We start from the raw sequence: 25,688 nt of genomic DNA, 5'->3' as shown, positions 1-25,688 counted from the left end.
CATGCCAAGAAATTATTATTTATTAGTAGTGCCAGTTTAGGGTATCTATTAATTTAGAATTAATATTAAGTACCCTAAATGTACTTTTAATATTAGTTTAGAATTAATATTAAATATCTATTTATATTAGTTGGGAATTGATATAGATTAGATGATAAATTTATTAATTGGATTAATGGATTAATGAGCAAGAATTTGTTAATATTATTATTTTGGAATAATAAATAATGTATGTGCTTGATGATGATTTGGAGTTATTACTTGATTTACAAATTTATTAATTTAGAATTAATACAGATTGAATTAATTTCATTAATTTGATTAACAAATTGGGACATAGTTATCATCTGGAAATGATAATATATACTCCACATCACAATATTAATTTGGAATTAATATTAAATATGTATAATTATATTAATTTAGAATTAATATAATGAAATCCACATTTAATTAGAGAATAAAATTTGATTTTATTTGTTGAGCATTATTTGATATCTTATGTGATAAGCATGCTATTTGATTTTATGCTTATTTATTTCAACTATAGTAGTTAGAGACCGTTTATTGTCTGGGTAGGCGGCGCCCAGTATGTGTAGTCCGTGTTATACTATGTCTGGGTAGGCGGCGCCCAGTATGTGTAGTCCGTGTTATACTATGTCTGGGTAGGCGGCGCCCAGTAATTGTTTGAAATTTAATATTGGATATTATATTCACAGAACTAGTATCACACTTTTCCCCACAAAATATAAGTCTTGTTTTGAAACAAACGCGTCGTCCATCACAATTGTTTGATGTTCCTAGTCTTTTCGACCACGAGTTTTACGCCCTCGCGTTTACTCTAAATCTACAAGGTTTAGGCTCATTCATAGATGCATGGTTGGCATCGTGTGATGGGGTTGACTTGCTTAAATTATTTTGAGTAGCCCTCGCAACCAGAATAATTTATGGACGTATATTAATTAGATTAATAAACCAAGAATTGAAAAATTGTTGTTACAATTGGCTTGGAGGCCTACCTGGTGATATTATTGTAGTCATCAGCCCTCGCAGAGGCTGCAATAATATAGACTTGGATCTTGGACCACTAAAATTTATATTAGATATAAATTCGTATTTTATGTTTGGGGGACATAATATATGTTAAAATTAGTGGGAGCTAATCAATACAATAAACCCTTGTTTGATTAGTGATGCGATTGTGATCTTTGTATGCTTTTCTAATTCGCTTTTCGTTTTATTTTCTGTTCAGATAATATGTCAAACTTATCTTATGAGTGTATGATGGAAACAAACAAATTGACTAGGTCAAATTTCACGGAGTGGCAGAGAGACTGCCCAAAACTCAAGGCACAAGGTGCAATGAGTGGGAGCTCAGCTATGTTTGTCATTGAGATAAATATGTCTATGAATAACTCACAATCCTGGGTATTGGATACCGCTTGTGGTTCACACATTTGTAATAATGTGCAAGGTTTAATTGACAGCAGGAAAGTGAGGCATGGGGAAGTAGACCTACGTGTTGGAAATGGAGCAAAAGTTGCTGCCGAACGCGTGGGAACTTATAGATTAGATCTTCCCTCAGGACATAGACTAGATTTACATAATTGTTATTTCGTTCCAGTTATTTCAAAGAATATTATTTCCATTCCGATGTTAGACATCGAAGGTTTTTCCTTCCATTTTGCAAACAGCAGGTGCTCGTTTTCTAATAATGGATTGTTTTATGGAAATGCCTCTTTAGAGAATGGATTATATATGCTTGAATGCAAACGGGATATTCTCAATGTGCAAAATAAAAGACTTAAGCTATGTAATACGGATAATGCTACTTATCTTTGGCATTGTAGACTTGGTCATATCAATGAGAAAAGGATAGCGAGATTGAGAAAGTTAGACTATCTAAATTCATTTGATTTTGAATCATATGGTGCTTGTGAATTCTGTCTCAAAGGAAAGATGACTAATAAGCCACTTTCCGGGAAAGGGGTGCGTGCTAATGATGTGCTAGAGTTGATCCACACAGATGTGTGCGGACCGTTTCCAACTCAAGCAAAAGGTGGTTATTCGTACTTCGTTACTTTCACTGATGATTTGACAAGGTATGGATATGTGTATCTTATGAAACACAAATCTGAGGCCTTTGAGAAATTTATAGAGTTTAAGTGTGAAGTTGAGAAACAACTTGGGAAAAGTATAAAAACTCTTCGATCAGATCGAGGAGGGGAATACTTGAGCCGAGAATTTCTTGATTACTTGAAATCGCATGGAATTCAGTCGGACTGGACACCTCCTGGTACACCACAAATGAATGGAGTATCTAAAAGGAGAAACCGAACATTATTAGATATGGTTCGATCCATGATGAGTTTAGCTAGTCTTCCTTTATTTCTCTGGGGTCATGCTTTATTGACTGCTATTTACATTCTGAATAGAGTTCCATCTAAATCAGTTGAGAAAACACCATATGAGTTATGGTATGGCAAAAAGCCTTGTCTTAACTATATGCGGACCTGGGGTTGTCCAGCTTTTGTTAAGAAATAAATGACTGATAAGTTGGAATCTAAAAGTGAGAAGTGTTACTTTGTGGGATATCCTAAACAAACTAGGGGATACGATTTCTACTGTCCTGAAAATCACAAGGTGATAACATCAAGGAATGTGACGTTCCTTGAAGACAGTTATGTCTGCAAGGAACAAGGTCAAAATACAGTAGATCTTGAAGAAATTCAAGAACCACAAGTTAACAATGAGGATGATGTATTGTCAAATGGTTTGAACAATAACTCAGTGGGAGTTTTTGATGATCTATTGGGAGGGGAAAATACTATTAGAGGAGACCTTAGAGGGACTCTCGAAGAACCTCCTCAAGACAATGAGATGCATCAAATACAAGATGATACAATAGTTGCATCACCTCTACCTCAAGAAGATCATAGTGATATTCCTGGGCCTACTCACAATCAGAATGAACAGCCCGAGCCAGAAGAAAACCAACTCAATAGGCCTAGAAAGATTCGTCGTGCACCTGAGAGACTGAATCTAATGGTTGAGAACCAAGATGATGAAGTTGATTTAGATGATGATGAGCCTAAGACCTATACCGAGGCGGTGTCGGACACCGATCGAGAGAAGTGGCTTGAAGCCTTGATATCTGAAATGGACTCGATGTACTTCAACTTAGTCTGGGAACTAGTTGACTTGCCAGATGGGGTTTACCCCATAGGTTGCAAATGGATCTTCAAAAAGAAGAGAGATGCAGATGGCAAAGTACAAACCTACAAGGCTAGGTTAGTGGCAAAGGGTTATAGTCAGCGCGAAGGCATTGACTATGATGAAACCTTTTCGCCAGTTGCTAAGATCAAGTCCATTAGGATATTACTTGCAATTGCTGCATACTACAATTTCGACATTTGGCAAATGGATGTCAAAACCGCATTTCTCAATGGAGAATTAGAAGGCGATGTCTATATGACACAGCCAGAAGGTTTTGTATCGAAAGAAAGGCCGAATGCAGTGTGCAAGCTAAAGAAGTCCATCTATGGACTTAAGCAAGCTTCGAGGAGTTGGAATATTTGTTTTGACAGAACAATCAAATCGTTTGGTTTTGTCAGAAGCAAAGAGGACCCATGTGTTTATAGTAAACGCGAGAATGGTAACGTTGTCTTCCTTATCATATATGTTGATGACATCTTGATTATGGGAAGCGATCGTTCGATGATGCAATCCGTGAAAGAATGGTTGTCTAGTTCCTTTATGATGAAGGATCTGGGTGATGCTTCCTACATCCTTGGAATCAAGATCTATCGAGATAGACCGAATAGGATGTTGGGATTATCACAATCCACTTACATAGACAAGTTGCTAAGGCGCTTCTCAATGGAGAATTCTAAGAAAGGTTTTCTTCCTATGGGACATGGCATTGTATTGTCAAAGAAGGATTGTCCTTCTAATGACAAAGAAAGAGACAACATGAAAAGGATCCCGTATGCTTCGGCTATAGGATCTATTATGTATGCCATGATTTCTACTAGGCCAGATGTGGCCTATGCGCTTAGCATGACAGGCAGATTTCAGCAAAATCCCGGTGAGGAACATTGGAAAACCGTTAAGACTATTCTTAAGTACCTTAGAAGGACTAAAGAATATTTCTTAGTCTATGGTGGACAACCAGAGTTATCAGTTACTGGGTACACTAATGCTAGTTTCCAAACAGACCATGACGACTATAAGTCTCAGTCTGGATATGTTTTTGTCCTCAATGGTGGAGCAGTGAGTTGGAATAGTTCCAAACAAGGTACAACTGACGATTCCACCACCGAAGCCGAGTATATTGCTGCATCTGAAGCTGCCAAAGAAGCTGTTGCTTTGTTAGAGTTCGTTAAAGAACTGGGTGTCATTCCGAGTGCCAATAGTGCAATACCTTTGTATTGTGACAACACTGGTGCTGTTGCGCAAGCAAAAGAACCCAGAGCTACGAACAGGAACAAGCATGTTCCCAGAAGATATCATCTGATCAGAGAAATAATTGAAAGAGGCGACATAAAATTAGAAAGAGTACCCACTGATGATAACTTGGCTGATCCTTTCACCAAACCGTTATGTATAGCAAAACACAACAAGCACTTTGAGAGCTTAGGTGTTATGCATGTTGGTAGATGGCTTTGAATCAGTGGGAGTTACAGTTTTATATGTCTTAGAAACATTTTGTGTTGAGACAATATTACTTGATCACATTATATGAAAATTTTATTTCCTATGGGTTTTGTGCACTTATTGGAATAATTGTTTTAAATGTTTGATTTTATTCTAAATATTTGTTCCCTTGAATTATGACTGTTGTTAATGGTGTGAGACATTAATGATATAGTATAATTCTAAAATAGCCCTAACCAATGATCATCAAGAATGGGATATTGGTGATATGTTATAGGTTAGCATGGGGTTTGCATCACATTCTACGAGAATGTAGTTGTTCTCACAACTATGAGATATTAGATACTCGTGATGGACACATGGTATACTTTGGAGAGTATTGGTATACCCTACTATTAAACTGTTTTGTTAAGTGTCTACAGTTTATTAGTACATGAAGTATGTAATAGTCCTTGGATCTGAGGTCATTACGCATTTTGTTTGTTGAGTGGTGTGCTTTGACCTTGTACAACGCTTTGCCTCCCCTCGGAGGATTAAGACACGGACTTGTGTTGGGTACATCATAAGATAAATGGAAATGGTAGTTGAGCCAAGAATGAGATTCATTCCTCGATTAGAATTTCGAGAGAACACTCAAATTCTCTATATTACTTGACCATTAAGTCATTGGCCAATGCAAAGATATATTCAATTAAAGTAATTGAATATGATCGAATGGGTCATTTAATAAAGATGAGATAAAGTGATTGAGCTATTTGGATGACACATGACAAATCTTAGGCTCAATCGGGTGGTTCGTGAATGAAAGGATATTACTATAAACTTTGTGTAAAGGCTTGTTTACCGAATTCACGTAAACGTCCGTCATATATCGAGCTACGCTGCCAACGCAGTCTAGGAGTTTTGTGCAGACTTCGATTAGATCGTCGTCGATAATGGGGGCCTAAAGGGTCACACTATAAGTGTATTTTGATCCGCTCAAGGGTACAAAGTTGGAACTGCGTATTATATCTAATGCTAGTCCAAGTGGGAGATTGAAAGGATATGGGCTAGATTAGATTAATATGGATTAAATAATTATAGTTGGGCTATAATTATAATTAGTCCATAAGCCCAACAATCATGAAACCCTAATGACTCTTTGTCTATATATATGGTTATTTATTCTCCATTGTGGGATGAAGAGAAATATCGTAACATTAGAGAGAAAATACGTAAAGCTTTGTAGAGAATTCCTAGCTTTCTCTATAGAGCGATTGTACCGAGGAATTGTTCCTGCATCGGATCAGAATACACGTGGACCTCGATAGTAGTGGATTCAACTTGCAGGACACAATCGTAGAAGAAAACACAACAACAAGTAAGCTTTAGTTCCGTTGTGTTTTACATGCTCAACTTGCAATATGATTATGAATCTAGATCTGTTATTCTTGTATGCAATTTCCGCTGTGCTCATTAGATGAATACAAGAATTCCTAACATAATGCACATATACACACATAGCACACACATACGACATATACACCCACAAGACATACACTGCACATACACACCACACCCACATGACATACAATACATATATACATTGCACTCAACACACGACACACAATACAATTAACAACTTGGTGATGATGGGGAACCAATCTCTATCAATAGTTGCATAACCACAAAATTTTAGTCAAACTACTCTATGATAGTATTTCATCTGTCCAATTAAAAATAAAACGTTTTCTAAAATGGAAACAACATCATCTCTACATTTTCCTCTCTCTTACTTTACTCTCTTTTCATTAACTCCCAAACCAATAATACTGTATAAAAAATCTCGTGGTGGAAACCAAATGTTTCATATATATTGGGATATATATATTGGGATGGAGGAAGTATTCATTTATATATCTTTTGGTGGTCCTGCGTGTATATACAATGTAATACAGTTGAAATACCATTTTGTATTTCTTGATGATACATGTGGCTTTACTAGAAAATTAGGAGAAGAAGACGACGACAAATCTATGAAGAATCCCAAACCTATAATTAATAGATGGAACCAACAACTTGTGCACGAATTATAATGCTACTAGTTAATTAATTAGGAATGAATTAGTGAGCTTAGCACATGCCATTAATTGTTCTATTTTTAAATCATCTACTAATTACTATAGCACACCTTCAGTCATCGTGCGTCGTGCGAGTAGTGATGGATAAGTCTCGTCATATAAAATAAATTGAAACAATAAAGACAGAATAATTAATGTCTCATTTAATAGCAATGTGTGCTTATCATAAGGTTCTCAATTATATGGGTGGCTTATGTTAGGGTAAAAGACCCTAACGGAGACCGAGTCAGATTTATCCGGCGGAGGTGGAGTGGCGACGCGGTGGGCGCAAAGGCGGTTCGTTGTCGCAGCAGGCTACAAGACAGAGATTACTGTGTTTTTCGAAACCCTAGTTTGAAAGGGGAGAAATATCAAATTCATTATTTGTAACTAGGATGGAATACAATTGTTTTATTTTTAATTATCTAGACTCTATGCGATTCGAGTCACTTTTGGATTTCGAAAAAGAACCGACAAAGAAATTCGGGAAAGAAGCATAATCTAAGCTACGAGTTAGTTGTCTATCATACCAAATGTAAATTTATGTGTTTAATTTGAAAGAAACATGAAAAAGGAATTTGATTCCTAAAAGTTAAAAAGAGAGAATGTTATATATCAAAAAATAGTTCTCTTTCGCTATTTTGGTCTATTTTTTTAAATTTTTTTATTATTACATACATCCTCCGTCCAAAAAAATAGTCTTATTTACCGATGATATGAATTTTAATGTAAAATTGGTAAAACAAAAGAAAGAGAAAAAGTAGGTAAAGTAAGAGTAATATGGGAAAAAAGTGGGTGTAAGGAATAAAAGTAAATACAACATGAGAGAGTACCTTCTCATTTTCAGAAATAAGGCTATTTTTTTGTAGACATCCTAAAATAAAAAAAATAGACTATTTTTTTTAGATAAATGAAGTATTACACTACGAATGATTGTTGATGTGAGTCCTATCATCAATTAACACTAATGTAAATATTTTTTTTCTTTCTCTTTTATAATCTATTAGTTTTTCATTGAAACTTATGCCGTTCTCAAATAAACAAAAGTACTTAGCATATATATTTTGTCTAATTATAAAAATCATAATAAAGTATGAAAGAGAAAAAAGTAGAAGATTAAAGACTGAAGAGAGATAAAAATATGTGAGAAAAAAAAAGAGAGAATGTAAAGGAGATGATGCATTTATGGTGAGACACTAAAAAAAAAAAGTAACCCACTTATTGTGGAAGCGGATGAACTAACATGTTTAGCCATTGACAGATCAGTCTCATCAAATAAAACACATCGGAGTATATGTGCTAGCACTACTCTTATGTAAAAAAATAAAATGATTTAGAACACTTCTTAGATCATTCAAACGTCTATTTCATATATCGATGTGTTGATGATAATATTCTTAATTATGTGTGAAGATCTTCCAATTTCAGTATTCCATAAAATCGGGCATGGTGCATGATACGGGAATATCTTCAAGAATATCCCTCATATCTTATTAATTATTTAGCTATCATATCTTTCTAGCATATTTATTTCTTTTTCATTAAGTTAGGTTTATTTCTTGTTCATTAAGTCAAAATACTCCTATTATAAATAGGAGACATTGTTATTTTCTTCAATCAATCAATATATCAGAATTATCTTTACTTTTATCGGCTCTTTCATTTCCTGCAATTTATTTCTTGCTCAAAACCCTATTTGGTCGATAATTGGCTGCTCGACGGGATTCTCCCCGCGAACGAACCAATATCTTCTCAGCGATTTCTCGCAGTTATTTCTCGATACGAGTTTACTCGTATCATCTGGTGCTTTCATCGAGTTCTCATCCTCCAATTACCATCATGATGTCAAGCAACTATGCCAATTATCAGTTCGGCCAGCCCGTTTATACAGATTGGCAGCAACCAACCACCCACACACTCGATTACGTGGAGTGGCAGCAGCCGTATCGATCCTACGCTGCCCAACAGCCTGGTTTTCAGCAGCCACAGCCACCATGTGTTGGCTCGGAGTGGTGTGGACTTCCGCAGACATACCAATTCGGCTATCACCCATGTTACCCTCCTCCCAATCGGCCACCCGACCCCCTGGATTGGACGCAACCCGAGTACTCAGAATTTGATCACCTACCGCCACTACCGCCCCAATACACGACGAATTTGAAACCGAACTTGTCGATGGCTACCTTGGTTTCACATCTTGAGCGCTTAACCGCAGATGTCGAGCAATTGGTGTCTCGAATGGATGCAAAAGAACGTTGCCTAGGAGATCTACATATTGCGACGCGACCTCCACCAGCCCCAGCCGTTCTCCATCACGTTCCACCGCCTGAACCAGCCCCGCCTTATGAGCTGCCGTTGTTTGGGTCACGAGAAACACTACCGCCCGGACAGCAGCACTACACGGATCAGGAGATGTCCATTCCCTCGCTGACGCCGCAGCCGGATGATCCGTATTCCCACTTTCAGCCGTCGGAAGAGCTATATCCTCCGGCGTACAATGGAAAAGGATATTCGAGCAGTTCCACCCTTTCAGGCAGTATGCTGCCACAACCGATCTCTTACCCATTGCAATTGATGGATTGCACGTCCTTGCCACAATTTGTTGGTTCAGAGACACTCGGGCAACCAAGGACCTTCCACGCCGGATATCAGCACGGACAGCAGCTATATTCCCACCAGATCTCGGCGACCTCAGCCGTTGATCAGCCGTTTTACACGGCCTCTGATGCAGTTTCGTCTCCGCTGCACGAGCCTGACCGAAGGAAGGGGTTGTTTGCTGAGATGGAGTCTCATCTTGCCATCACCGATCGTCACGTGGACAGCCTCCATCCGCCTGATTTGCCTGAGCCGGAACCACCGAACGCTCCCCTGGTATGGCAGCAGCCCACCTCAGGACCGTTGTCGGGGTTCAACCTACCACCACAACGCTCACCCTCTTGCTGGAGCTCGACGAGCCCGACGAGCCGTTGCCGCTCAGCTGTACCGCTGCCTGCTGCAGCTTCTGCTCTGCGCAGTCCCGATATCGTTGGAGTTGAGGATGAATTGTTAGACGATGACCGGCCTCCACCAACCATGATGACTCTGTCGCGCAACCCCAATATTAGGTACGATCTAATGGAATTAATTGTTGATGATGATAGTGATGAATCAGTAAAATGTTCGATTAATGCAATTGAGCGATTGCCTAACCGAGATCAAGTTGGGATTGAAGAGGTTTTGTTAGACCATGAAGAGATGAATGGATTTCCAATAGCTTCATCAAGTGGTACGATTATTCGGGGGCTTTGTTTTCGAGCTCGACGTGAAGCGCTAGAGTGCATTCCGGTGGGACCGGATGTCTGTGGGAGGTTCTACTGTTATGGTGTTGAGACAATTGTGATTTATTGTCCACAACGACCGAGAATGCATGTGATCTTAGGTATTCACGAAGGAGGGAGTCCTTCGCAACATTTTGCTCGTGATGGGAAGAGGATTGATTCATTTATTGAATTGAAAATAGAGGATCCAAATGTTGGGATTAGTTTTTTAGTCACAAGTGGCATTATGATTACAGATGCAAAAATGTGTCAGAGAAGGGCCTGGAAGCCTTATGCTAGTGCCAAATTTTTCATACTTATCCCTCTTAGAATCTACCTCTCTTAAGGGATGGGACTTGGATGTCATGTTAAGTGTACTTATTCCATGGATTTTGATTACACACGATGATTTAGTGGTTTCCTTATCATTTATTGGTGGTCTCAGTAGGAATTTTTCTACTAATCTTCGGCAAATTCCATCGGTTATTTTTTGGATAGCAAGTGTATTGGTGGGTACATTGTTCAGTAAATCATGGTTTACATATGCTACTTCCATTGAAAAAGGCATTGCTGAGTCATTTGTAATCCACGGTGGTTTACTCGTGGTGGTGGTAAAATTTGTCATAACTAAGGTTGATGAAGAGCTTCTGCAGTCTTCTTTGGCCATTGCGTTTGGTGCATTCTGCGTGGTCAGGAGCACGAGCCATGCTCATGTTGCTGCAAACTTTCTATATGAATGGGACCTTGGTCAGCAAATTTCAAAACTTCAAGCTCCTATATCTGGGTTTCTTTTACATATTCATCGCAATTATGCAAGTGTCAATTTCTGCAACACGTCTCATGAGGTTGCTGCAGCGGGAGCTAACTTGGAGTACAATGGTTTGGCTATGGTTACAATGGAAATTGTTGAGCAATTAAAATGGAGAACACTTGCAAATTCTCTTATTGTTGGGAAAAATGATTCAGAAAATCATATGATAGTCGCTTCAATATTTATTAGTCCAGATGACAAAGTGAAGGCTCCTCTTGTGGACTTTCTTGGAAGAATTTCAAAGTTCGGTGTCTTAGCCGAGGGACTTATGAACAATCGATCTGAGAATTGTCCAAGGATTTCTCCCGTTGATCTATTCGTCATGGATTCTTCATCAACGCTCTTTGTTGCTTCTTGGTTTCCACCTTGAGGACAAGGTGAATTTCAACCGTGGGGGAGTTGATACGGGAATATCTTCAAGAATATCCCTCATATCTTATTAATTATTTAGCTATCATATCTTTCTAGCATATTTATTTCTTTTTCATTAAGTTAGGTTTATTTCTTGTTCATTAAGTCATAATACTCCTATTATAAATAGGAGACATTGTTATTTTCTTCAATCAATATATCAGAATTATCTTTACTTTTATCGGCTCTTTCATTTCCTGCAATTTATTTCTTGCTCAAAACCCTATTTGGTCGATAATTGGCTGCTCGACGGGATTCTCCCCGCGAACGAACCAATATCTTCTCAGCGATTTCTCGCAGTTATTTCTCGATACGAGTTTACTCGTATCAGTGCACATGGCGTTGAATGCAAGCTTAATGAAGATTAAGTATATAATCTGGCATAAAAAGAATAATATAATACTTCCTGCTTGTAGATGATTGAGGCATCCACCCAATATTATTTGTTAGTCTTTGGCAAGTGTGTAAAAGGAAATAATACATTAATATTGACATAACACAACCCTATAGTTACAATTAGAAAGATATTTTTCAAACACCTTTTATGGTACTTCTAAATTTGACATCAGACTGTAGTTTGTTCATTTAGAGCTAATCAACCCAAAATATACTGTGTGAACTAATAAAAATATTTATTTTAAGATAATAAAATATATACTAAACTGTAGTTTGTTCATTTAGAGATAATCACCCCAAAATATACTGTGTGGACTAATAAAAATATTTATTTTAAGATAATAAAATATATACTAAACTGTGTATGTAAGAGTGTCTAGGTACGGTATACCGTATCAAAACTGCCATATAGTATGCCATTTTGAAAATTTCAGTTAGAGTAAATATTACTCAATATCATTACCTTATCGGTATTACCGAACTTAGAGTATGACCAATTTTCAATATCGATACTGTATTGATATTTCAGCATGTTGTACCGAATCTGATAGTATCTAACTTTTACGGTATGTCAAATTTTAGTACTCAATACCAATTTTTTAACGCATGATAGAAAATTAGGTATACCACTACATCACAAAGTGCATATTGTTGTCATAACAAAATCTTCTGATATGATATAATACCATGTCGAAAATCACACCATACCAAACTTTTAATATACTAAATATTTTTTCAGTACGATAAGTGTCGTACGACACTTTTCTGTTGTGTTTGCGTGCATGCAACTACGAGATACATCCGATCCATTGGTTGATACACATTTTATGTGTGGGAAGGCTGAAGCCCCTATTAAGCAAATTTGTGATTTATTTTTATACAGATAATACTCCCTCCGCCCCGCACTACTCGCACTTATTTCCTTTTTGGGCGTCCCAAGTTACTTGCACTATTTCCATTTTTAGTAAAAATTTTCACCTACAGCCGTCAGTTTTGACTTTCCTATACACTCATTCCTTAATCTCCGTGCCGAAAAGGAAAGGGGCGAGTAGCCCGGGACGGAAGGAGTACTATCAAATTTTGATATTTTGTGTTAATTGTTGTGAAAAAACATGTATCATTCCAAATGTTATTGTGTCATTCAAAATTTAGAAAGTATAACTCCCATCAAAATAAATTCCTGTTCCTCAATAATGTATTCCACTGATCAACAACGGAACTCACCTACCCCTTTTTTCTCTCTATTCCACTGAGCAATAACGAAACTCACCTACCCCTTTTTTCTAGGATCTAATAAAATCATAAATAAACCTCGTTAACCACATGCTTGATATATATATGTAAAATTATTTTTCAAATTGCTTGTATAACCTAATTGTATCGCACATTTTTCCAAGAGAAAATAGCGCCACTTCTGTCGCGTAGCATGTGATTTATCGATTTTTTTCTCCTAGAGTATTTCCTTAATTTGGTTTCTATTGCAAATTTATTAATAGAACGAGAAGAATAAGAAAATAGTTAATGATAAATACTCCGAAATATATGTATTCCAGTAGTTCTTTGATGCAAAATGGAGGAATATTATTAATTTTTACTCTTTTCCACACTTTTTCATATATATTTTGTAGTAGTAGATTTTAGGCCATGATGATACATTCCATCCTAGAGATCATGAGATAAAAAAAAAGATCGTGATCACTAAATTTGATACAAGTATTTTTTTACTATGATAAAAGTAAAAACAAAAATAATGCTGCAAAAATGGTATATATGTATTAGGAAATAAATACATAAGTAATCATGAATATATAACTAAATAAACATATGAATTATTTATCCAATCCGATATCATATGTATTTGGTGGGCGATATATGTATATACTCTGGCTCAAATTCCAGAAAAGGCCATTTAGTTATTTTAAAAATTAATGAAGAACATATATCACAGAGATTGATACGGGATAAACTAATGACGGCATGACCCTAAAGAAATCACCATGCCCAAGGCAGCCCACGAGGCTCGAGCCTTGCCCACGGTATACCCGAGCTGTCCCAAATCGCTACATAGACTATGTTTAGTCAAGGGAGTAGTGTTTATCTTTATTTATTATAATGTAATTTCTTAAGTCTTACATAATTATAAGCTCATTTCTGGTTTTTCATGCTAGTTTTTTTTCCGGATCCCAAAAGAGAATCAAACTTCATACGTCTTAGATAACTTTACAAATATGTAATCTTTTGTTATGAGTTATGAGTTATCAAAGTGAATTACAATTATCTTCACATCACTGTCTAGCTGTCGTCCGTCGTCCTTTAAACCCTAACCCTACGATACTAGGGTTTCGTCCCCTTCACACCATTGTCTAGTTCCCGCCCGTCGTCCTTTAAACCCTAACCTCCAAAAGTAGGGTTTCGTCCCCATCACATCGTTGTCTAGCCACCGTCCATCGTCCTTTTCGGGATACCTTCTGGTATCAAATACACACTTATTTCACTATATAACTTAAACTCTTGATTGCAATATATGAGCTTCAAACATAGTATGGATTGGTTAAGCTGGTCCAAATACAAATATAGATTTATAAATACTGACAAATCGACTAAGGTTAAATTATGCATTTGATTAGCTGGCCCAAAAATGTCATTAATTAGCACCAGAAATGATGCAGCGTGGGTTACATTAAATTAAATATTGTATAATTAAGTAGATCCAGATCAGTTTAATTAAGCATGGATTAGCTAGCTAGGTCTTCGGAAATACTAGTATAAATAGACATGCATTCGCTCCAAATAAAATCATCAAATATCGAATCCAAAGATATTAACCATGGCTTCTCTTCAATCCTCCTTCACGGTCCTCGCCACCACCCCCAAGAACCCCCCCACTTCCGCCTTCCGAAAACCCTCGAGGGTGAGGGTTTCATGCAACGCTGGCGACAGCGGGGGCGGCCGTGTAGACCGTAGAAACATGCTCCTTGGGCTCGGCGGTCTGTACGGCGCAAGCAGCCTCGTCAGCGGCCGTAGAGCCGAGGCCGATCCGCTCCAGCCTCCCGACCTGAGTACTTGCGACGCCGAAGGCACAACTACTACTGACCGCAACACTGGGAAGGTGATTCATATCGACGCCGACTGCTGCCCACCCTACAACGGCACTGATCCCGAATCCTTCTACGTGCCCCCGCCGGTTGACACGCTTCGCAGGAGGCCCGCGGCTCACAGGATGACGCCCGAATACTTAGCAGACTACAAGCTAGCCATCCAGATGATGAAGGATCTGGACACCACCGACCCTGACGACCCCCGTGGCTTCGCGCAGCAAGCCAACATCCACTGCGCTTACTGCAACGGCCCCTATGATCAACGTGGCTTTCCGACCCTTGACATCCAGATCCACAACTCCTGGATATTCTTCCCTTTCCACAGGTGACGTGATGAATCCAATCCAATTATTACTACTTACTAGTAGTAGCATGTTTTGTTGGCAATTGAAACTAGAAAAATAGTATATAATTGTTCCACATCGGTGTTAAAAAAAACTGAAACTAGTATATAACTCCATGCCCATGGGCCACTCCTCCTATCACCAATTGGTTTTAGGATGGAACCCACGGATTTCTATCATGGTATCAGAGCGGGTCGCCGACTGTGGTCAAATTTAACTGACCCAGCAGTATATCTGGGTTAAAACCGAAAAAATGACTGACCCAACAGTATATTTGGGCTTAAAATTTGGGCCAGTGGTCCAACCGATCGAAGAAAAAAAAATTGGGCCAATTGTCCAATCGGTCAGAAAAAAGTCCAACCCCTCCAAGTTCACCTTGAAGGGTTTGAGGGAGGGTGTTGGCAATTGAAACTAGAAAAATAACATATAACTGTCTCACATCGGTGTTAAAAGAAAACTGAAACTAATATATAAATCCCATGGGCCACTCTTCCTATCTCCAATTGGTTTTAGGATGGAACCCACGGAGTCGTTATGGTACCTGTATATTTATTTTTGTATAAAATTACTGAAACAACAACAGGTGGTACCTGTATTTCTTCGAGAGGATCTGCGGTGAACTGATTGGGAAACCCGACTTCGCCCTGCCCTACTGGAACTGGGACCACCCGGACGGCATGTATTTGCCAACCCCCTTCGCTGAGTCGTACTCGCCCCTCTACGACTGTAACCGCGATCAAACGCATGTGGGAGACGCCCTTGTCGACCTCAGCTTCGCACCGGGAGTGAGCGTCGATGCGAATCTCAACCAAATGCAACAGGAAATGATTGTTCAGGGAGACTCAGCCATCAACTTCATGGGCCAAGAGTACAGTGCCGGAAGTCCTCCACCAGGTGCTCCCCGTGGCGGAACATCCGAGCAAGGGTCCCACGGTGGCATCCATGTCTGGTGCGGAAACCCCAAAAACACTCTCAGAGAAAACATGGGCAACTTCTACTCTGCAGCAAGGGACCCCATCTTCTACTGCCATCACTCTAACGTCGACAGAATGTGGACCATCTGGAACGCCCTCCACCCCACTGCAGAGCCCATCCTCGATCTTGATTTCCTCGACGCGGCCTTCTTGTTCTACGACGAGCAGAAGAACCTTGTCAAAGTCAGAGTCCGCGATTGCTTGGACAACACAGCACTGGGATACGAGTACGAATTCAGCAGTATTAGTCCGTGGCTCAACTACATACCACCTCAGAGAGAAGTCCCGGCCAACGTCCAACAACTCGCCCAAACGGCGCAGGCTGCAGCACAAGCCTTCCCTGCCACTCTCACCGACACTATAAGGGTTGTTGTTGCCAAACCATCTAAAGGAAAGGCCGACGAGGTGCTCGTGATCGAGGGCATTGTCACAGACAACAGCCTGCTCATTGGCTTCGATATCTACGTCAATGATGACGAAAACACTACGGATGGCCCCGTTATTGCCGAGAGAGCCGGGGGATTCACGCAGGTGCCCCACAGGTCTAGGACCTCCGAGACCCCCAGCGACCTCACCATCAAATTGAAGGAACTCTACAACAACATTAACATTGCTGATGATGATGACATTGTAGTCGTCACCCTCGTTCCCCGCTTCAATGGTGACGCGGTCACCATTGGTGGGATTAAGATCGTCCCCCGCGTTCCCACCGTTCCCCGCTTCAATGGTGACGCGGTCACCATTGGTGGGATTAAGATCGTCCCCCGCGTTCCCACCGCTTAGGTCATTCGCCGATCTTTCCCAGTTTGTGCTTTTGCTTTCTTCTCATCTTGAATGTTTCCAATAACGGCGCTGCTTTCTTTGTATTTTCCATGTACTGGTGTGCTAAATGAAGAATCATTTCCTTTGATTAATACAAGTCTTTCTATTATCTGTTACTATTATGTTTGTTGGGGTTCAAATCATCTGTCACACGAGTTGTATGAATTTTGCGGAGAGAAGAAGAAAGAGGAAGAAACCCTAGTTGAGGTGCTAGGGTTAGTAAGTAGTAACCATGAACGGTGAAAGTGATAATAATTACTATCTTATTTCTGAATAGTTTGACCTCTAATGGACTCTAGTATTTGCAGATCCCGGACCCTGCTTGATCCGACTCGGGAAATAATATAAAAAAACCCAAGAAGGTTTAATTAACCCTAATTCTAATAAGTTCAAAATTATCCCAAACAATAATGTAAAAACAAATATTACGATAAACAAAATAAATAATTATCGAGAGCTAAAGTCTTTAAACTTCACCGGCCGCGCGATCTTCCTCTTGGGCAGTTGGTTGGCGGTGTTTGTTGTTTCAGAAGTTGATGTCCTATCACCCAATCCATATCGGAGAATTAGAAAATGTGCTAGCAATATATAAGTGTAACCCGAATAATAAAACCATTAGTTTTTGCTTATATCAGACAGTATCATAGAGTTCAGGTATGTATCGCCAAACTTTATGTAACTTTGTCTTAGATTTTGAAACATTTTCACTTATTCTCAATTAAAATTACATACCCTATTAACATGGATATACAAATTGATACAAACACATTATTGTTCATACAATCATATAATATGGTTGTTGATTCAGACTCCACATACAGCCTGACATCAACTGATTAGACCCTACCATCTAGCCGCCTCCAACAACATAGACGAGCTAGCAAGAAAAGAATTCTGAGCCCAAGCTGATAGGATATTCCTCCTATCGGAATTGATCAGCGACGCGAGGTTCAGCGATCAGTGATGGCCGTCGCGGGGATCTTTCGCGTCGAGCAAGAAATGTGTTTGAAACTAGGGTTTTACTTTGATAAAACGGTAAAAGGCGTAACATTAAAAAAGATCTTAATATTTCTTTATTAATTAATTTCAGATTGAGGAAATATTATACCATCACCTTATCGTATTTTCCAGTATTACCGAACTTAGAGTATTGACCAATTATCAATAACGATACTGTATCGATATTTCGGTATGTTGTACCAAATTCGATATATCGTACTTTTACAACATAGTGCAATACCAATTTTTTATGTCCGCTCACACATGATAGAATATTCGGTATACCCTAACAAAGTGCATACTGTTGTCGTAACAAAATCTTCTGATACCATATAATACCGTGTCGAAAATCACAATATACCAAAATTTTAATATTCTCAATATTTTTTCAATACGAAAAGTGCGGTACAACATTTTTTTCATTCTGTTTTCCCACCCTTGCATACATGCAACTACGAGATATATCCATTGGCTTATACTCATATTATGTGTGGAGAGGGCTTAAGCCACTATTAAGCTGCGATTTATTTTTATACAGATAATATTATTAAATTTTGATATTTTGTATTAATCATTGTGAAAAAGCCTCTAGCATCCAAAAATTATTCTCGTTCAAATTTAGAAAGTATAGCTCCTATCAAAATAAACTTTGCATCCCCCACTCGATAATGTATTCCACTAACGGACTCACCTATCCCTTTTTTCCAGTATCTAATAATATTATAAAATAAATCTCGTTAACCACATGCTTGAAAAATATTTAAAATTATTTTTCAAATTTATTGTAACCTAATTATATCACACATTTACCCAAGAGAAAATAGCGCCACTTTCTGTCGCGTAGCATGTGATTTATCTGTAGTTCTTGTATTAGTCAACGGCCTTCCAATTAATTTAAAGGTTACAGTAACAATTATTTTTCTCCTAGAAAATGTATATATATGGTCTTATTGCAAATTTATTAATAGAACAAGAGAAATAAAATATAGTTAATGAAAAATATTCCGAATTATATGCATTCCAGTAGTTCTTTGATGCAAAACGGTGAGTTAATTATTTTGTACTCCTTTTCACAATTTTTTATAGTATATACTATTTTGTAGAATAAATTTTTGGTCATGAACTTTTTACCTAGAATAGGCCTTTTTTGAGATTTTCACTCCAATTGTGGATAGTATTATCTAGAGGGTTAGCGTGTGGTAAATTATCATAATAGGACTTTTGTGATACTAACATTTTCCATATATTCCATCCTAAAAATCATTAGATAAAAAATGGTGGTGATCACTAAATGTGATAGAAGTATGCATTTTTATATATTTTCATTTTACTATGTCCAACTTAAGATGATATGTTTTTCTTTTTAATTTGTTCCAACTAAAATGACATATTTTCTTTTTTTTAAAACTTTTTCTCTCCAATTAATACACCAACAACTTTTTCTCACTCCAATCAAAATATTCATCTCTCTATCTTAATATTTGTACCCATCTTTTCTATCTCCAATTAAACACATTAACCAATAACTCCTAAAATCGCGTGCTGGCCAAGAAATGTGGCATCTTAGCAGGGACGGAGAGAGTAGGATTTAAAGAGAGCCGACGAGGTGCTCGTGATCGAGGGCATTGTCACAGTCAGCAACGAGCTCATCGCGCTCGATGTCTTCGTCAATGATGATGTCGTTGTCGTCACCATTGGTGGGATTAAGATCGTCCACCTCTCTGCCGCAACTTAATTCATTCAACGATTCCTCACCTTTGGTTTTCTGATCACCCTTTGTTTCCAAGTTAAATGTTTCCAATAACAGCTCATTTTTCGCGCTGATTTCTTTGTGTTTTCCATGTACCAGTGCTGAAACGAACAATCATTTCCTTTGATTAATGCAAGTATTTCTATTATGTATGTTAGAATATGTGCAAGCAATATGGTTGCTAGAATGAGCCCTTTTGAGGAGGGCTTTCTTTTGAGGAGGGCTTTGTCCAAAGCAGACAAGTATGCATCCCTCAACTCTCACAGACTCATAGTCAATGTTTTAAAAACCGGACTGGTGAGCGAACCGGCGAAGAAACTGGTTCATGGTTCAACCGGTCCAACCGGTTCAATCACTGGTCGAACTGTTTTACTGTTGTAAATACATATAATTAAATATACTATATGCAAAATATATTAATTTTACATATAATTAACAATATATCAAAAATATTAACCTCAATAGTTGTAAATATAAATATAAAAATTTAGTAGTAAATGATAAAATTCCATAAATATTTTTGTTGGTAAATAAAACTAAAATTATGATCATTAGTTATTGTAGATAAAACAATGTAATATTTTATATATAAATAGATAAAGTTCATTATAACTAAAAGAGTGTACTGAACAAAATAATAGTATACTATTAATATATAATTAAGGCTTTATTTTTATACTATTATTATTGTTATATTAAGTGCGGTACGAAACAAGCAGAGAATTTCCGACATTTGCCTTTGGGAATTCTTCACTTAACTTAAGATTGTTTTGCAGAAAAAATGTTTGTTAAAGACTTGGATGCAATTGCTTAAACTACTTTTGAGTGACGAATTCCACTTTAGAGAAACTCCTAAAAAATTAAGTGGAAATGTAGATGAAATTTTCTATTGGGTTGAGATTCCATATACAACAATAAACTTAATATTTTTTTGATGAAATAGTATGAAAATTAGGTTGGAGGGTCGTTTACTTTGATAACAACTGGAAATTTAACAATCCTTTCCCATTAGTATTATTTTTTAGAGTTAGGATGAGCTTTAGAATTTGGAGTTTATGAGTTTGAGTATTGGAGTGATTCGAATGTAAGTATAACTTTAAATGATACTACTGTGAGTTTTATTATTTTCATGCCTGCTGACTATTTTATCGCCTACTATGTTTTTAAGTCTATGTGAAATGGTATATAACTAGAAAATTGTATGCGATAAAAAAAATTTGTGCCATGAGTGGAATATTTGAACTATGTTTTTCAATTGGAGGGACAACAATGTCCCATCATTAAAAGTTTTAGTACTTTTAATGTACATATTAAAATAGAAATATGAGATTGTTAATATCGATTCTTGAGTATTTTGGTTTTAAAAATTATAAATTTTGGATGAATATTGTATTTTTCATGAACTTGAAAAAATTAGTCCTAAATCATAAATTTTTAGAAGTATATTATTTAATGTATATATCAAAAACTCAATACTATGAAAGAACAATAAATGAAGTATCCCCACATTCTTTTCAAATACCGGTTTTGCCCTTCATCCACAGTTAATCGTTGAATATGAAATAAAAAAAACGGCAAAAAAAATGAATACAAATACAGTTGGATTAATATTTCAGAAACTCCAAAAAGAAAAAGATTCATCTCAACAACTGAATCTTACTGATTTTCAATCCTGATTCATCCAAATCTGTAAATCCGTATCCAAATTCCTCCGCAAAATCCACCAATCCCTCAATTCCTTTTCTGTATAAGAAATCTCAATCACTCTCCACTAATGGGATACACTAATCAAGATCAAAATCAAAATCTAATTCTCGACGACCTAACATCTCCCCTCACCATGACCACCCCCTCCGCCGCCGCCGCCGCCGGAGAAAAATCCTACTGGCGGTTCAGCAAGCACGACTTCTTCCCGGAGCCTTCCTTCCAGAGCTTCTCCGCCTACCTCTCCGCCCTCTCCGCCACCCCCCGCCGCCTCCGCGACCGCCTCCTCGGCCGCGCCTCCGAATCCGGCGAGCTCATCGAGGCGAAGAAGCAATCCGAGCACGAGATGAAGAAGTGCCTCACTTGGTGGGACCTCATCTGGCTCGGATTTGGCTCCGTCGTCGGCTCCGGCATCTTCAGCATCACCGGATTCGAGACGCGCGACACCGCAGGCCCCGCGATCGTCGCCTCCTACGCCGTCTCCGGCCTCTCTGCGCTCCTCTCCGTCTTCTGCTACACCGAATTCGCCGTCGAGATCCCCATCGCCGGCGGATCCTTCTCCTTCCTCCGCATCGAATTAGGGGATTTCATCGCGTTCATCGCCGCCGGCAACATTTTGCTCGAAGGACTCGTCGGCGCCGCCGGATTAGGCCGATCCTGGTCCTCCTATCTAGCTAGCATCTTCAGTAATAACCCTGAATTCCTCCGATTTAGGGTTAATTTCTTCGCTGAGGGCTTCAATGTGCTAGATCCCCTTGCTGTGTTAATTCTGCTAATTGTTAACGGAATTGCCATGACCGGAACGAAGCATTCATCAATTCTAAACTGGATTAGCTCAATTTTCAGCGCTGCGGTGATTGTTTTCATCATCATCTTCGGATTCATCAATGGCAGCACCGACAATTTATCCCCCTTTCTCCCCTACGGCGCGGAGGGGGTTTTCACTGCGGCAGCCGTCGTCTACTGGTCCTACACCGGTTTCGACATGGTGGCGAACATGGCGGAGGAGGTGAAGAAGCCGACGAGGGATATCCCGATCGGATTAGTCGGATCCATGTCTTTAATCACGGTTGTTTACTGCTTGATGTCGCTTGTGTTGGTGATGATGGTGCAATACACGGATGTCGACCGGAACGCGCCTTACTCGGTCGTTTTCGACCAAATCGGGTTCAAATGGGCGAAGTATCTCGTCAGCATTGTCGCGTTGAAAGGGATGACGACGAGCTTGCTCGTCGGCTCAATGGGGCAAGCTCGTTACACCACTCAGATCGCACGATCGCACATGATCCCGCCTTTCTTCGCCTTGATCCACCCAAAAACCGGCACCCCTATTTACGCCACGCTCCTCACGACGTTGGTGAGCAGCGTGCTCGCCCTGTTCACGAGCCTAGACGTGCTCTCGAGCGTGCTTTCGTTCAGCACGCTCTTCATCTTCATGCTCATGGCCGTGGCATTGCTCGTGAGGCGGTACTACGTCAAGGATGTGACCCCAAGGCACGACGCGGTCAAATTTGGCGCGGCCTTGTTAGTTATCCTTGGTTCGTCTCTCGGGATTACGCTCCTCTGGAGCTCGGGGGAGAGGGGTTTCGTGGGGTATGTTGTGTGTGGGGGTTTGTGGGCGTTGGGGACGGCCGGGATGGCGTTGACGTCGCAGCATAGGAGCGCGAAGGTGTGGGGCGTACCTCTCGTCCCGTGGCTGCCGTCCCTGTCGATTGTGATGAATATTTTCCTCATCGGGTCGCTCGGGGCAACTGCGATATGGCGGTTCTTGATATGTAGCGTGGTGATGGTGGTTTACTATGTGTTGGTGGGAGTTCATACTACTTATGATGTTGCTCATTTGGAGGAATGGATGAATAAGAGCTGAAAATGGGAGAAGATGGAGATGGGATTGTAGGTATTGATATTGATTTCAATTTTTGGTATTTGTAAATATTGGTGTTTAGATATTTATACTCAATTTTTTGGTATGAATTGTTTTTTGTGTTTCTCTCATTTTCTCAAGTAATTTCAAGAATATCAATTGTACAATGTAACTACTCTGTTTTTGTTCATCTTGAAGATAGTGATGATGCATTCCAATGCCATTTTTTGGGTTGTGTAGAATTATAGGAGTATATTAGAAGTACTAATTAAGAACAATGATCATTTATTTATAACAGAAACTATGTAAAAGTTTCTGAAAACTGAGTAATATACACTGCATTAGATACAGAGAATTTGAAGATGCAAAAACACACTCATTCCTCAAACAAAAGGCTTATTCAATCACACAAAACACACTGGAAAAAAGTGAAGTCGACAAACTCAAGCAACAGCAGACTACTTAGCGCTGCGGGGAATGATCTTAATACCACCAATGGTGACAGCGTCGCCGTTGAACTGTGGAACGATGGTGATGACGACAGAATCATCGTCGGCGATGTTGATGTTCTCATAGACTTCCCTCAAGTTCAAGCGAAGGTTGTTGGTGCTCTCCTTCCCCTCAACCCTGTGCGGGAGATGAGTAAACGACCAGACGCACTCTGCCCTGTCGACCTCATTAGGCTTGTCGTCTTCGTCGTTGATGAACACATCAAACTTGACGAGCTTGGTGTTATCAGCGACGATATTCTCCAGCACCAGGGCTTCGTCGGCCTTCCCCTTGGCTGGCTTCGGCACCAGAAACTTGACTGTTTTGGCGGGCTTGAGAGGGAAGACTTTGCCCGCGGCCGGAAGCCCTTTCGCGAGCTCCTTGAGGTTGGCCAGGACGGGCTTCTGAGGCGGCCTCAAGTTGAGCCATGGAAGGTCGTTGTATTCGTATTCGTATCCCATTTTCTTGTAGTCTAGGCAGTCCGCTACCGTGACTCGGAAGAGGTTCATCTTCTCGTCGTAGAACATGAAGGCCGAGTTCTTGTAGTCGTCATCGTCGATCTTCTTCGAGTAGTTTGCCGGGAGGTTTTCCCAAATCGTCCACATTCTGTCGACGTTGAAGTGGTGGCAGTAGAAAGCAGGGTCCCGCCCGGACGAGTAGAAGTTACCCATATCCTCGTTGAATTCGTTTCTCGGGTCTCCGACCCAAATGTGGACCCCGGTGTGGGACCCTTTCTCGGACATCCCTCCGAGGCCGAACCCGTGGGCGACGTCTCCGTCACGGTACACGGCCCCCATGAAGTCAAGGGCGTTTTCGACATCTCCGACCACTTCCTTGTACATTAGGGCCAGGTTGTTGCAGACCTGCTGGGTCGGGTCGGTGATGCCACTACGCCTGGTCGACCACGGCCCGACCGCGGTGGTCCTGGTTGCGGTTCTCGTCGAAGAGGGGCGAGGACGGGTCATCGAAGGCCGGGGGCATGGTCATGCCCTTAGGGTGGTCCCAGTTCCAGTAGGGCAAGGCGAAGTTTGGGTCTCCAATGAGTTCACCCAAGATTCTCTCATAGAAATATATGTACCATCTATGGAAAGGGAAGAATAGCCATGAGTTGTGGACTTGTAGGTCGAACCCGGGGTGGCCGACCTGGTCGTAGGGGTCGTTGCAGTAAGCGCAGTGGATGTTGGCTTGCTGCGTGAAGCCCTTGGGGTCGCTCTCGCATCTTCGCCATTGCTAGCTTGTATTTTTCTACTTCCGCCCGTGTCAGGCGGTGCGCGGCCCGCCTGACACGGGTTTTCTTGAAAACCGGGAGCTTGTAGTCCGCTTGCTTGTCTGTGAAGGGCGGGCAGTAGTCGACTTAGAGCTTCACGACCTCCTGCTTCCCATCCACGTTGCGGGTGACCGTGGCACCTGCGGTGTCGCAGGTGCTTAGGTCGAGAGCCAGGATTAGGAGAGCCTCGGCCACCACTGCCCGCGCCATACAGGCCTCCCAGGCCTAGGGTCAATGCCGCCGCCTCCATCTCTGCTGCATGAGATCTGAGTGCGGTGGCGACGGCCGGGAGGCGGGAGCTGTGTGGTTTTGGGGCGGAGGAGAGCAATGTGAAGGCGGATTGAAGGGAAGCCATGGTTTGGTGATTTCCTTAGGTGTGAGGGATGTCTTTATTTATATAGTAATGTACTCCATCCGTTCCCGATTAATTGTCACTCTTTGACTGGGCACGTGTTTTAAGAAATGCAAAGAAAAGTTGGTTGAAAAAGTTACTGGAATGTGAGACCCACTTTTTTATATTAGTTTTATAATAAAATGTGAGTAAAGTGAGTTAGTGGAATGTGATACCTACTTCCCATTTATGATAAAAATGAAGTGTGACAATTATTGAGGGACGGACCGAAATGGAAAAAAGTGACGATTAATAGGGGACGAAGGGAGTAGTTTTCATATATTTGTACTATTATTTCAAAGGTACCACTCTCCATT

The 25,688-nt window shown here is 39.9% G+C and overlaps 2 protein-coding genes and 1 pseudogene across 2 annotated transcripts; 2 read left to right on the top strand and 1 right to left on the bottom strand.

The window, feature by feature from the left end:
• Positions 1–14,495: 14,495 nt before the first annotated feature.
• LOC121776476 (polyphenol oxidase I, chloroplastic-like) lies at positions 14,496–16,930 on the top strand. Its single transcript, XM_042173650.1, has 2 exons — positions 14,496–15,092; positions 15,695–16,930. The coding sequence occupies exons 1-2, from the start codon at positions 14,497–14,499 to the stop codon at positions 16,866–16,868; spliced, it is 1,770 nt and encodes a 589-aa protein (XP_042029584.1). The 5' UTR covers position 14,496; the 3' UTR covers positions 16,869–16,930.
• Positions 16,931–21,268: 4,338 nt separating this feature from the next.
• On the top strand, positions 21,269–23,414 carry LOC121777654 (cationic amino acid transporter 8, vacuolar). The gene has a single exon (XM_042174973.1). The coding sequence runs from the start codon at positions 21,431–21,433 to the stop codon at positions 23,225–23,227; it is 1,797 nt and encodes a 598-aa protein (XP_042030907.1). The 5' UTR covers positions 21,269–21,430; the 3' UTR covers positions 23,228–23,414.
• Positions 23,415–23,682: 268 nt separating this feature from the next.
• Positions 23,683–25,335, bottom strand: LOC121777835 (annotated as a pseudogene).
• Between the last annotated feature and the right edge of the window lie 353 nt (positions 25,336–25,688).

Source organism: Salvia splendens, chromosome 18, assembly GCF_004379255.2.
Source record: "Salvia splendens isolate huo1 chromosome 18, SspV2, whole genome shotgun sequence".
Classification (NCBI taxonomy): domain Eukaryota; kingdom Viridiplantae; phylum Streptophyta; class Magnoliopsida; order Lamiales; family Lamiaceae; genus Salvia; species Salvia splendens.
This window is presented reverse-complemented; position numbering and strand designations above follow the sequence as displayed.